The sequence below is a fragment of the Dendrobates tinctorius genome, unplaced genomic scaffold, assembly GCF_039654945.1.
Source record: "Dendrobates tinctorius isolate UK_male_01 unplaced genomic scaffold, ASM3965494v1 ptg000114l, whole genome shotgun sequence".
NCBI lineage: Eukaryota > Metazoa > Chordata > Amphibia > Anura > Dendrobatidae > Dendrobates > Dendrobates tinctorius.
Window position 1 is genome coordinate 9271573 of NW_027361782.1, and position 14590 is coordinate 9286162.

Sequence of the window (14590 nt, forward strand, 5' to 3'; positions counted from 1 at the left end):
GCTCAGCAGTCAGTATCACACAGGATCGGATTAGATACACAGCTGAGCAGTCAGTATCACACAGGATAGGATTAGATATACGGCTCAGCAGTCAGTATCACACAGGATAGGATTAGATACACAGCTCAGCAGTCAGTATCACACAGGATAGGATTAGATACACGGCTCAGCAGGCAGTATCACACAGGATAGTTTTAGATACACAACTCAGCAGACTATCACACAGGATAGGACTACATACACAGCTCAGCAGGCAGTATCACACAGGATAGGATTAGATACACGGCTCAGCAGGCAGTATCACACAGGATAGGATTAGATACACATCTCAGCAGACAGTATCACACAGGATAGGATTAGATACACGGCTCAGCAGTCAGTATCACACAGGATAGGATTAGACACACAACTCAGCAGACATTATCACACAGGATAGGATTAGATACACGGCTCAGCAGTCAGTATCACACAGGATAGGATTAGATACACAACTCAGCAGTCAGTATCACACAGGATAGGATTAGATACACGGCCTAGAAAGCAGTATCACACAGGATAGGATTAGATACACAACTCAGCAGACGTTACGAAACATGACAGGATTAGATACACAGCTCAGTCAGTATCACACAGAAGAGGATTAGATGCACAGCTCAGCAGTCAGTATCACACAGGATAGGATTAGATACAAGGTTCAACAGTCAGTATCACACAGGATAGGATTAGATACAAGGTTCAACAGTCAGTATCATACAGGATAGGATTAGATACACGGCTCAGCAGTCAGTATCACACAGGATACGATTACATACACGCCTCCGCAGTCAGTATCACACAGGATAGGATTAGATACACAGCTCAGCAGGCAGTATCACACAGGATAAGATTAGATACACAGCTCAGCAGACAGTATCACACAGGATAGGGTTAGATACACAGCTCAGCAGACAGTGTCACACAAGATAGGATTAAATACACAGCTCAGCAGGCAGTATCACACAGGATAGGATTAGATACACGGCTCAGCAGGCAGTATCACACAGGATAGGATTAGATACACGGCTCAGCAGTCAGTATCACACAGGATAGGATTAGATACACGGCTCAGCAGTCAGTATCACACAGGATAGGATTACATACACGACTCAGCATACAGTAACACACAGAATAGGATTAGATACAGGGCTCAGCAGACAGTATCACACAGGATAAGATTAGATACACAGCTCAGTAGTCAGTATTACACAGGATAGGACAGGATTAGATGCACTGCTCAGCAGTCAGTATCACACAGGATAGGATTAGATACACAGCTCAGCAGACAGTATCACACAAGGTAGGATTAGATACATTAGGAGCCTTTGGCGCGGTACTGAACACAGCTCGCAGAGACTTTTCTTCTTTTTCTCTGTATCCATAGAAACCAGGGCGACCACCTACCATTCACCGCAGCTCTGAAGAATGGGCTGAGATACTACTGCACCCAAGAGCTCAGAGACCTCATAAAAAAATGAAGAAACTGTAGAGAAAAGGAATATAAAAGTTCTTGTTTTCAAAGATCAGAAAAAAAAAACTGTAAAAGAAAAATCTGCGGAATAAAGAAACGTCCGGACAAATCTGCAGCTTTGATCACAGAGAAAACGACACCAAAATATAGTCACATCGGTAAATCATCACCATCACTACAACCACCACCATCATCATCACTACCACAACCCTCACTACAACCACCACCATCATTATTACAACCACCACCATCAGCTACATCTAACTCACAACAGAAAAAAGGAAAATTCTATGGTAATTATATACAGTTTATGCAATCATGTGTAAAAGTCTTAGGCAGGGGTGGAAAAATGCTGCAGAGTCAGAAGCTTCAGATCAGAAGCTTCAGATAGTTTATTCTTTTTTACTTATTAGGCCGGGATCACACTGGCGATTTAAACGGCCGAGTTTCGCATGGTAATACACGGCGCTGCCGCCGGGACTCATGAGCGGGGCGTGCAGCTCCATGTATTGCTATGCGGCCGCATGCCCCGCTCCTGAGTCCCGGCGGCAGCGCCGTGTATTACCATGCGAAACTCGGCCGTTTAAATCGCCAGTGTGATCCCGGCCTAAGCCACAAAGTGACTAAAGGAAAGAAAAATGTAAATCACATCCCAGATACTGATGATGGAAGAGATGGCCGGTCATCGTACACTGAGGATGGAGGTGACGGGCGGTCACCATATACTGATGATGAAAGGGATGGACGGACACCAGATACAGATGATGGAGGCGATGAGCGGTCACCACATACCGATGATGGAAGAGTTGGCCATGTCACCAGATACTGATGATGGAAGTGACGGGCGGTTACCAGATACTGATGATGGAGGCGATGGGCAGTCACCAGATACTGATGATGGAGGTGATGAGCGGTCACCAGATACTGATGATGGAAGAGATGGCCGGTCACCAGATACTGATGATGGAAGTGACGGGCGGTTACCAGATACTGATGATGGAGGCGATGAGCGGTCACCAGATACTGATGATGGAGGTGATGAGCGGTCACCAGATACTGATGATGGAAGAGATGGACGGTCACCAGATACTGATGATGGAAGTGACGGGCGGTTACCAGATACTGATAATGGAGGCGATGGGCGGTCACCAGATACTGATGATGGAGGTGACGGGCGGTCACCAGATACCTGATCTGATGGAGGAGACGGGCGATCACCAGATACCTTATCCATCTATGTTTGGCACAACTCCATGCCGAGACTCTCTATAACCTGTGTACAAGTGACTGGAAGAAGTGATTGAGGTGACGGGAGCTCACCAGAGACTGATGATGGAGGCAACAGACGGTCACCAGATACTGATGATGGAGGTGACGGGCGGTCACCAGATATTGATGATGGAGGTGATGGGTGGTCACCACATACTGATGATGGAGGTGACGGGCGGTCATCGGATACTGATGATGAAGGCGACGGGCGGTCACAATATACAGTACTGATGATGGAGGTGACTGTCTTTCACCAGATACTGATGGAGGAGACGGGCGGTCACCAGATACTGATGGAAGAGATGGGCGGTCACCAGATACTGATGATAGCGGTGACGGGAGCTCACCAGATACTGATGATGGAGATGATGGATGGACGCCAGATACTGATGATGGAGGTGACGGGTGGTCACCAGATACTGATGATGGAGGTGATGGGTGGTCACCAGATACTGATGATAGAGGTGATGGGCAGTCAGCAGATGTCTGATGATCGTCCTGCTCGGCTCCTCCATCATCAGTATCTGGTGACTGCCCGTCTCCTCCATCATCAGTATCTGGTGACTGCCCGTCTCCTCCATCATCAGTATCTGGTGACTGCCCGTCTCCTCCATCATCAGTATCTGGTGACTGCCCGTCTCCTCCATCATCAGTATCTGGTGACCGCTCGTCTCCTCCGTCATCAGTATCTGGTGACCGCCCGTCTCGTCAATCACTTCTTCCAGTCACTTGTACACAGGTTATAGAGAGTCTCGGCATGGGGTTGTGCCAAACATAGATAGATAACAGATGACAAACTATAAAGGTATTGATCGCGGATGTAGCAGAGCTGAGGTTGTCATCGGTCTGGCTGCATTGTGGAAACTTCTTTATATCACATGTTGGTTTCACCTGAAATCCTTTGTAACAAACTGATGACAAACTCCCCTCTGATACATCCTCCCAGCAGGATTGGAGCAGCCGGCGCTCCCTTTTTGGACAGGTTTGCGTGCAAGAAGCCATAAAGCCTCAGCACATGGATCCCAGACCTGGAATTAGTCGCGGGGAAGAGACTCTTTGAAGATCATTTAGTTTTTGCTTTGAAGCAGAGTCTTTTCTTGCAGAATAAATCCCCCTGACAATGGCGGCCCCTGCGCTGCACCGGGCGCTGTTTGCTCTCACATTCCTGCCTGGTGTTTGCTCGGCTGGTGCTGACAATGGCGCTGTGTCTGCAGAGCAGGTGTGGTGTCTGCGCACATCCTTCGCTCACAATGCACCTGTGGGATTCTCGGCAGAGCGTGTCCTCTGCCATTCACAGGCTCCATGTCACACATAATGTGGGGTCACCTGTCTGTCTACAACGCACTCTCACTGTCTGCATTGTTATGTGTCACAAGAGCATTCTGGGAGTTGTAGTTCCACTATTACAGGTAATGAAGGTTGCAGTGAGGTGGTGTGCTCTCCTGGTATATGAAGGGTTAATAGGAAACATTGTGTCTTGTGCTCAGTGAGTAGCTGATACAAAGTGATGAGATACAAAAGAGTGGAAGAAATAGAAGATCCTTAAAGGGATATTCTGGCCACGAGAGTCAGCAGCTATCCTAGAGGAAAGGAGATGAGCTACAGATTGATGGGGGTCCAAACTCTGATCTAAATATAAGAACATAAAAGGGGTATTCCGGCCACAAGACTCAGCACCTATTCTAGAGGAAAGGTGACAAAAAATAGATTAGTGTGCATCTGATCACTGAGACCCCCAACAATTGCCAAAATGGGGGGCTTCTTACGTATGTAGCTCTATCCATCCCCTATGGAACTACAGAGCTCAGCACTGAACTGGCAATGAACATACTGGTGCTCATCAGGCGCACTGCCTTTCAAGAAATTGGACCCCCGTCAATCTAAAATGTAAAAGTTATCATCTATCACATGGATTTGCCATAAATGTATGAGTTGGGAATATCCCTTTAATTAATGGCTGATGGTTTGTTACCTTGTATTACAAGATATCTTATAATGTAACGCTGTTTTTCTCTAATTTCTTAGTCCCTATAATCGGCAAACTGGGGGAGTAATAAGAAATTCCCAACAGATCCCACCAGAGGTGAACATATAAGGGCAGAAGCAGGAGTCTGGAGGGGCCCAAAAAGTCCGGCTGCCACATAAAGAAGACACGTTCTATGTGGACACGTGATAGTTGGGGCCCTCTTATCAACTTTTCATAGGGCCCTGAAGCTTTAAGTTACACCACTGGGATCACATGATTATTGTCACCACACTGATTGGCTGAGAATCATGTGACTGTGATGAAGCAACTGTACATCTCAGCCAATCAGCAGCAGGGACTCAATCATTACAGAATTGCTGGGTGCAGTTACTTAGTATTTGCAGCCTTCGTCATTTTTAGCCTTGTTCTCATGTTTGCTGGATTTTGGTGGGACGAGATTCGTGGCATCTACTGATATCAATTGTCAAACGTTCAGGGTTTGGGGGTCTATGGGACAATTTGGGGTTAATTTATTTATTGCCCTTTAAAACATCATAAAGTCTATTATAAATGCCACAAACCACTTTGTAGCAGGGACACCTCGGAATCTCAACTCCATTATTCGTTTATGAGTTTACAAAAAAATCCCTAATGGAGCAACAACAATATGTTAGCACTGAGGAAAGTCATTGTGAGACGCGGCGACGGCAGCCGGAGAAGGAATCGATTTTCAGAAGCAATGAAAGGAGAGCCGTACCTTTTAATCAGATGAGCTCGGCTGTTCACATAGTTTGTATCGAATGAATAGTTCTCAGTCTGAAAGAGAAGAAAAGAGGAAAAGTTAGATCCTGACAAAGCAAGCGAGAAGAGGAAAAATAGACTAGAGAGGAGCGAAGACAGCAAGAAAGAGGGGGAAGAGGAAAAATAGAAGAGGGAGGAGAGAAGACAGCAAGAAAGAGAGAGAAGAAAATAGAGAGAAGATAGAATACAACAAGAAAGAGAGAGATGAGGAAGAATGGAAGAGAGAGGAGAGAGAAGACAGCAAGAGAGAAGAGGAAAAATAGAAAAGAGAGGAAAGAAGACAGCGAGAAAGAGACTAGAGGAAAAATAGAACAGAGAGAAGAGAAAAGACAGCAAGAAAGATAGAGAAGAAAAATAGAAGAGAGAGAAGACAGCAAGAAAGAGATAGAAGAAAATAGAGAGCAGAGTAAGAGAGAAGAGATAGAAGAAAATAGAGAGCAGAGTAAGAGAGAAGAGATAGAATACAGCAAGAAAGAGAGCGAAGAGGAAAAATAGGAGAGGAGAGAAGACAGCAAGAAAGAGGGAAGAGGAAAAATAGAGAGCAGAGTAAGAGAGAAGAGAGAGAAGACAGCAAGAGAGATAGAGAAGAGGAAAAATAGAAAAGAGAGGAGAGAGAAGACAGCAAGAGAGAAAGCGAGCAGGGGAAAATAAAAAGCAGAGTAAGAGAGAAGACAGCAAGAAAGAGAGAGAAGAGGAAAAATAGAGAGCATAGGTACATCAATTCTTGTAAGAACCCAACTTTGACAACTCCCAATGTTTTCACCCAAAAGTTAAAATACTCCTCTTCAGAGAAAAGAGAGAGAAGACAGCAAGAACAAGAGAGAAGAGGAAAAATAGAAGAGAGGAGAGAAGGCAGCAAGAAAGAGAGAGAAGAGGAAAAATAGAAGAGAGAGGAGAGAAGACAGCAAGAAAGAGAGAAGAGGTAAAATAGGAGAGAAGAGGAAAAATAGGAGAGGAGAGAGAAGACAGCAAGAAAGAGAGAAAATAGGAAAAATAGAGAGCAGAGGAAGAGAGAAGAGAGAAGGCAGCAAGAAAGAGAGAAAAGGAAAATAGAAGAGAGGAGAGAGAAGATAGCAAGAAAGAGAGAGAAGAGGAAAAATAGAGAGCAGCGTAAAAGAGAAGAGAGAGAAAATGAAAGAGAGAAGAGGAAAAATCGGAGAGAGAAGAGGATACATAGAAAAAAAGGGAGAGAAGAGGAAAATAGAAGGAGGGAAGGCAGCAAGAAAGAGAAGAGGAAAAGTAAAAGAAAGGAGAAAATAGGAATAATAGAAAAGAGAGGAGAGAAGACAGCAATAAAGAGAAGAGGATACATAGAAAAAAGGAGAGAAGAGGAAAAATAGAAAAGAGGAGAGAAGACAGCAAGAAAGAGAGAGATAAGATTAAAAATAGCAGAGAGGAGAGAAGACAGAAAGAAAGAGACAGGAGAGAAATAGGATAAAGAGAAGAGAGAAGAGGATATTTAGAGAGATAATAAAGAGAGGGAAGAGAAAGAAGACAGAAAGAAAGAGAGAAGAGGATATCGGGAAAAGAGTGAAAAAAAGAGATAAAGGAATAATAAAGAGAAAAGAAAGATGAGAGCAGATAGCAAGAAAAAAAGAAGATAAATATAGAAAAGAGGAAACAGAGAGAGGCAATAGCAAGAAAGAGACAGGATAGAAGAGTATAAATATGGAGAGGATAAATACAGGGAAGAAAGATAGGAGCTAGATGACAAGAGCATGAAGTACAAATAGTGAATGATGAGTAAAGAAGAAAAATAGAAAAGAGATAAGAGGAATAACAGAGAGAAACGAAAGAGAGAGGAGAGAAGACAGGAAAAAAAGAAAAGAGGATAAATAGAGAAAAGAGAAGAGGAAAAAAAGAGAAGAGAAAAAGAGAGGAGAGAAAAGACATCAAGAAGAGAGAGAAGAGGATACATAAAAAAGGGAAAAGAAGATGAAAAATAGAGAGAAGAGAAAGAGAAAGAAATAGCAAGAAAAAGACAGGAGAGAAGAGTATGAATAGGGAGATGATAAAATAAGGGAAGAGAAATATCAGAGAAGACAGCAAGAAAGAGAAAAAATAAATAGTGAAAAGAGATAAGAGGAAAAATTAAAGAGAAGAGAGAGAAGTTAGCAAGAACAAAACAGGAAAAAGAGAAAAGAGGATAGAGAGAGGAGAAAGGAAAGAGAGTTAGGAGAGAGAGAACAGCAAGATAGAGAGAAAGGATAAAGAAGTTAACAAGAAAGAGACAGAAGAAAAAGAGAAGAGAATAGAGGACAAAGGGAGAGAGGAGAGAAGACAGAAAGAAAGAAGAGGATAAACAGAAATGAGAGAAAAGATTAAAGAGAAAAGAAACAAGATGAGAAACAGAGAAGAGAGAAGACAGCAAGTAAAAGGAACAAAGAAGAGAGAGAAGGAACAGGAAAAGAGAGAAGAGAGAAGAGAACATAAATGAAAAGAGCAAAAAATAGAGAGAATAGTGAAGAGCAAGATAGAAAGAAATAGAAGAGAAAAGACACAGAGAAAGAGAGAGAAAAGACACAGAGAAAGAGAGAGCAGAGGAAGAGTTAGAGCCTGACAGAGCAAAATAAATAAGTAGAGATAGAAAGGAGAGAAGAGATAAATATAGAGAAAAGAGATAAAGAAAAGATGAGAGGAAGTGTTAGATCCTGACATAGCAAGAGAGAAGAAAAGGAGAAGACAAATAAAGAAAAAGATAGGAAGAGTAAGAAAAGAAAAGAAGACATGTTAAATCTTAAAAAAACAATAAGAAAATACATAGCAGAGATCGAGAAAAGGGAGAGAGAACAAGAAAGAGAAAGATGAGAAAGAAAGTGGAGGGGGAGGAAAACAAAAGTGAGAATAATGGAATGAGAAAGAAAAAGGCAAAAAAGACATAAAATACAGAAGAAAACAGGGAAAGGTGAGAGATGAAAAGTAAAGGAATGAACTGATGCAAACAGAGAGAGAGAGACACAGAAAGAGAAACAGAGAAAGAGAGAGGATGTAACAAGATAAACACAAGATACAAGACACAAGTAAAGAAAAGAAAAGGCAAAAAGTGAAAAAAAGTTAATCAGTTCATCATATACAGTAATTAAAAAAACTTGTCAAATCTTTTCAATGTATATTTTTAATGTCTTTATTTTTTTACTTCTTATTGAAATCTTATATTTTGCCATTTTTTGGCTATTTTTGATTCAGTCGACACTTTCCTGTTAGTAACTGGATCCTGACAGATGTGAAGTGCGAATATGGCACTGATAACTACAGGTAGGCTGCTGGATATGCCAGGTATGACCCGCATTAACCCTGTCAGTGGCCTGTGCGGAAACTAAAAGTGCCATTTTGCTTGCGAATCCCAAGCAATCAGTAACTTGTATCAGTGGGTTCAGAGGCGAGCTCCAGCACGCTTACTGCCAGTCATAGGGGCTCAGTGCATCGCGCTCCATCACTCCAAACCTGTGCATGGGGCCGATCACAGACATTATTCACTGGTGTTCTGGAAGGGTCATTCCAGGAGCCCCAAAGCCTTCAGGGACGGCTGCCACATTGCTTACTGGTGCCAATCACCAGTGCAGCACTAGTTACTGGCTAACATATCATTTCTGGTGCGTTTGTTTTTAAGATCTCAGCACAGTTTCATAAATTGTCCCTATCTCAACCAATCTTGTTCATCCTGCTCTTCCTGGTACATGAATACAATGTGTCCAGCGATAGGATTTTTCCTAATTACCGCATCAGAGTATCAATCTTCCTAAACTCCCACCCCCAGCTCCTTCACTAGATCTGCTCCATTCATTGGAAGCAATTTATACAATAACCCGAACACTAGAATTGCATAAAAACACAAAGTAAATAAATTACTGAACTGTTTCTTGTTTTTTTTAAGCTGGACCTGACTCTCAACAACGGGGTCTAGATGCCATTTTTTAGGCTTCTCCCCACTCAGGAAAATGATTCCATCCCTTTGTTCTTGATGGATAGTTCATTGGATCTCTGATACATCAATTCTTGTAAGAACCCAACTTTGACAACTCCCAATGTTTTCACCCAAAAGTTACAATACTCCTATCATTTCCTGCAGTTTTAGAAGTAATGTAGACCCCATAAATAATGTCCATCACGACTTCCAGACCAGCTCCTAACTATAGCTCCGCCTACTGGACTACTACGCCTCATGATTAAACATGGCAGCCCCCAACATGCATCTTTTTATTGAATCCTTGATGTTGTTTATTGCAGAGGTGAATCTTTAATCAGGTTCTAAGGGAAGGAAAATCCTAATGAGTCTACGGTCTCCGCCGGTGATCTTGGCGCCAGATGAACGCCATCAATTAGGCATTAACCCTTTACCATCCAACCTTGTTGAGCAACCATCGTAACTTCTGTCAGCCTCAATGCACAATGCAAACGACCTGTCTGTCCATCAGCACAGGGGTCCTTGCAGGACACAGCCGGCTACTGTCATTCCATACACAATGGGAGCTATTGGCGCCAACTTGTAGGCGTCCATGGAAGTTCATCCTATCAGCCCCCAAGAATTGGCATCTCAGTGGTTCGGCTTGTGCCACGTTTACAGGCTCATTGTATAGATCTGCTTATTCCACAGCTGGAAGATGGACACATGGAAATCATTGAGAAACTCTATGTATGTGGCACAGCTGTGAGCTAGTGATATATAGGACGGCTGATACATTGATGATCTCACTGCTCCAGGCAATGAGCTAACAACCTATTAAGATGAGTTGCAATCCCACTGGACAATAATATACTGCACACATAGAAACAACACTAAACACTGCTCATATTTTCCACTTTCAAAACTATAAAATTCTTAAAAATAACCAATATCTTTAAGAAAGACACAGCCATTTAATCAGTGGTTATGACGCCTATTTTATAGTAATAATACAAATTAATTATTGCTAATAAGCTGTTTTTCATGGTCGTGTGACACTTTTTTCCAAAGTTACTTAATTTCCAAGATCAGTTTTAATTACTTGCTAATTTCCACGATCAGTTTACTTTAAATAGAGGATTAGGGCTGGGAGCGCTGTTGCCTTGGTGTCTATGGAAGATATTCACTAACATCTGTGGTGAAAAGTGGTACTGCAGGTCACACATGGACAATGGACAAGAAGGTTTAAAGGAAGAAACCACTAGAAACATCGTCAGATTCTCCAAATAACCAACGTCAAAATAGAACATAAAATAGTTTTGCTTTTTCTAAATACTGAATTGGATTCATTCCACTTGACTATGAAACATTATCGCTTGGAGTTAATACCGCTCCTGTCACGCTCAGATTCGTCGCAATGATTTTGCATGGGTTCACGGAGCAGAAGGAGTCAAATTCAATTGTCCAAAACTACCTTCCAAATATTGGTCAATTTAAAAAAAATAAATAAACGATTTTTGCAAAAGCGACATTAACATATAAATTACGAAAAGAAAAAAGTGGCCGTTTTTAGCAGGATTTTCCTCCCTCCTCATCATTAAGGCGCAAGGAGGGAACCGATCGCAAATGGATCACAAGAGACCGCAAAGGACGGTCAATGTGACCACAATCTGTTTCCAAACTAATTGCTTCACGCTCCCCAATGAGTGTAATTGTGTGTGCGGCAATGCGGCTCCGAGTTCAGAGGTAACGCGCCATTAGCATACAATTAACATCTCCGGATTGAGGAGAACTCGGCGCATCACATAAATATTGAACATTTTGCATTTTTTTGTTCCCGGATACAAAAAAGATTGAGTTGTGATATATTAAATTATGAGAATGCAGGAATCGCATACATTCAGCTTAAATAATGCACATGATTGATGAGCCGTGCGCCAAATATATATTCACATTACTTACGCAACTTGGGTGAAAAATTATATTTTTTACCACCCTAGATGACTCTAATATTCTCCTATTTTTTACATTCGTCTTCATTTGCCTGCTATCTGCAGATTTAGCCAAAAATAGTTTCATTCTGTAGAATTTTCCACCGATCTAATGAGGGAAAGTGACATTTTGTCATTCTCCGATGAATAATTACCGCCCTGGTTTTGGTAACTGCTGAACGTGTCTGATACAAATATTGGATCTGTAGGTCTTGGAGATAATGACTCTTTTCCAAATAACTTTTGAATGACGTTCCTCCAATAAGTTGGAAAAAAGGCAATATCTGCACTTAAACGTGGAGGGAAAGTGATCCCGAAGCTCAGAGCTGCCGATGCTTGAGCTCCTGGTGCTGGATTTTATCTTATTGCACTGAAATACGATCTAAGGTTCTGTAATGTGACCTGTGAGCGGCTGTGAAGCCAGATTTACACTGCACGATTATCCGGATCATTCCTAGGACCATTCGTTTCCTGATAAGCATGCGGAGAAAACACGCTGCCAATCACCTGATGGACAAGAAAAATGCTCATCCATTGGGCAGCATGATGCTTCAGCTGCCCTAGAAATCATTGTTCTCGCCAGCACATATGTTACCAGCATGTGCTCTCTAGAGGAAATAGGGGCAGTCTTTATCTCTCTCTACAGGAAGTGGGGACGGGTCTTTACCTTTCTACAGGAAGTGGGGGCAGTTCTTTATCGCTCTAAAGGAAGTGGGGCGGGTATTCACCTCTGTAGAGGAAGTGGGGGGGCTGTCTTTGTCTCCCTACAACAAATGGGGGCGGGTATTTGTCTACAGGAAGTGGGGGCGGGTCTTTACCTCTCTACAGGAAGTGGGGGCAGTTCTTTACCTCTCTACAGGAAGTGGGGGCAGTTCTTTACCTCTCTACAGGAAGTGGGGGCAGTTCTTTACCTCTCTACAGGAAGTGGGGGCAGTTCTTTACCTCTCTACAGGAAGTGGGGGCAGTTCTTTACCTCTCTACAGGAAGTGGGGGCAGTTCTTTACCTCTCTACAGGAAGTGGGGGCAGTTCTTTACCTCTCTACAGGAAGAGGGGGCAGTTCTTTACCTCTCTACAGAAAGGGGAGGCAGGTCTTTGTCTTTCTAAAGGAAGTGGGGCAGGTCTTTGCCTTTCTAAAGGAAGTGGGGGCGGGTCTTTGTCTTTCTAAAGGAAGTGGGGGCGGGTCTTTGTCTCTACAGGATGTGAGGGTAGGTCTTTATTTCACTCTACAGTAAGTGAGGGCAGGTCTTTATTTCTCTATACTGGATGTGAGGGTGAGTATCTCTGTACAGGAAGTGGGGGCGGGTATTTGTATCTCTACAGGAAGAGGGGGCAGGTATTTGTCTCTACAGAAAGTGCGGGCAGGTTTTTATCTCTCTCTACAGAAAGTGGGGCGGGTCTTTATCTCTCTCTACATGAAGAGGGGGCGGGTCTTTGTTTCTTTATACAGGAAGTGGGGGTGAGTCTTTATCTCTGTACAGGAAGTGGGGGCGGGTCTTTATCTCTCTACAGTAAGTGGGGGCGGGTCTTTATCTCTCTACAGGAAGTGGGGGCAGGTCTTTATCTCTCTACAGGAAGTGGGGGCGGGTCTTTGTCTCTACAGGAAGTGGGGGCGGGTCTTTGTCTCTACAGGAAGTGGGGGTTGGTCTTTGTCTCTACAGGAAGTGGGGGTTGGTCTCTGTTTCTCTTCACTCTTCTGGTTCTTGGTACACAATACTTTTGTATATGTTTCGTGTATAAGGTCAGGTGCTCAGATAGTGATATAAATAATATTTATTCCAGCAATGGTGGAGGGAGAAGGTGTCTGGATGTCTTAATAAATATGGAATCATCATCCTATGCTGCCGAAGTCTTTTACGTGACTCCCCAGGACTTTCATGTCCATCGACACTTATATTTCTCAATCCTGGACTAACTTTATGATGAGATTAAAAAAAAACTAAAAAAAAAAGTGCTAACTGACGACTTACAAGCCTGAGACGATATTTCAGCACTGATACGATAACTCAGAACGTCACAGTGATGTGATCTACTTTACATAGAGCAGTAGATTTTGATGCAACCAAAAGAATTTTTACTACCTGGATAAAAACAAGTTATTTACTTGTGAAGTCATTTTATTCCCAGCATCCGCGATTCTGATGAAATGGAAAAAAATGCTGCAAAATATTTCAAAATGCAGGCAACCTGCCAGAGAAAACATGCAATCTCCATCCAAAGAGCCATCCTTCATTTACACGAGCGTCTCCTCATCAGAACGGGACATAATTCATTTATCAAATTAATAACTCATTTGGAAAAATAAATAAAAGCCTGAAATAAAAAATATTGCAGCTGCTTCCACTTATAAAAAAAAAAATAAAAATGATTATCCATCCATGGCCGGTTAATAAATTCAGTAAATGCATCAACAAGTCTGGAGCTGAGATAATCAGACACTGGAGGGTGGAAGGAGACTCTACAGCAGAGCCGCGGATCCGGGCTGATTAATCTAGAAATCAAAGTGTGACCAATGCTGGGGAGGAGGCTGCTGAGTCGAGATAATAAAGCAGAGCAAACGCTGCTTAAGACTGACCTTTCCTGAAATACAATATCTCATTTACCAAGCAGCAGACTCCTAGTCAGGAGCATGTTATCCTGCTAAAGCCCCGCGAGTAGGGATCACCCTGCGCTGCGCGGTTATAACTTCCCCCGGTAATTAGTGCCTACAACGTTGTGCAGGATTTGAGAAGCCTCCTCGGAGTGCTGTTTGTATCTGCACATCACGAGAAACCGCTATCAACACAAAGACGTCCATTGTCGCCTGCGGGGGACACATAAGGGGCTGCTGGCATACTATGAATAAATGGTGCGCCCTCCGTCTCTGCTTCATGTCCTCCATCTCTTGTGATATTCACACTAGTCTTAGGATGTATCATAAACAGATGGGAAACAATAAAGGTCTGAGATTACAGCCACGCGTTTCGGTCTCTTCTTGATTATTGGTCAGTGTCAGAGTAAGTAACAAAAAGAAGAAAATGACGGCACTCCAAAATTGAAAAAATAAAAAAAGGTTATTTTGGCAAATCAAGCCATATTAAAAGCAAGAAATCTGACGCGTTTCGAGTGTGTCAAATGCACTCTTAGTCATAGGGTACAAAAACATGCAATGAAACAAATATATACATACAAAGAA

At 42.7% G+C, this 14590-nt stretch overlaps 1 protein-coding gene across 4 annotated transcripts in view; it reads right to left on the minus strand.

Moving 5' to 3' along the window:
* PCDH19 (protocadherin 19) overlaps nucleotides 1-14590 on the minus strand; it is a 194080-nt gene that overhangs the window by 82924 nt on the left and 96566 nt on the right. For all 4 annotated transcript variants that reach the window (XM_073589852.1, XM_073589851.1, XM_073589850.1 and 1 more), the window contains exon 3: nucleotides 5500-5558. In XM_073589852.1, coding sequence (XP_073445953.1) covers nucleotides 5500-5558 — 59 coding nt within the window. The remainder of the gene's footprint in view (nucleotides 1-5499; nucleotides 5559-14590) is intronic.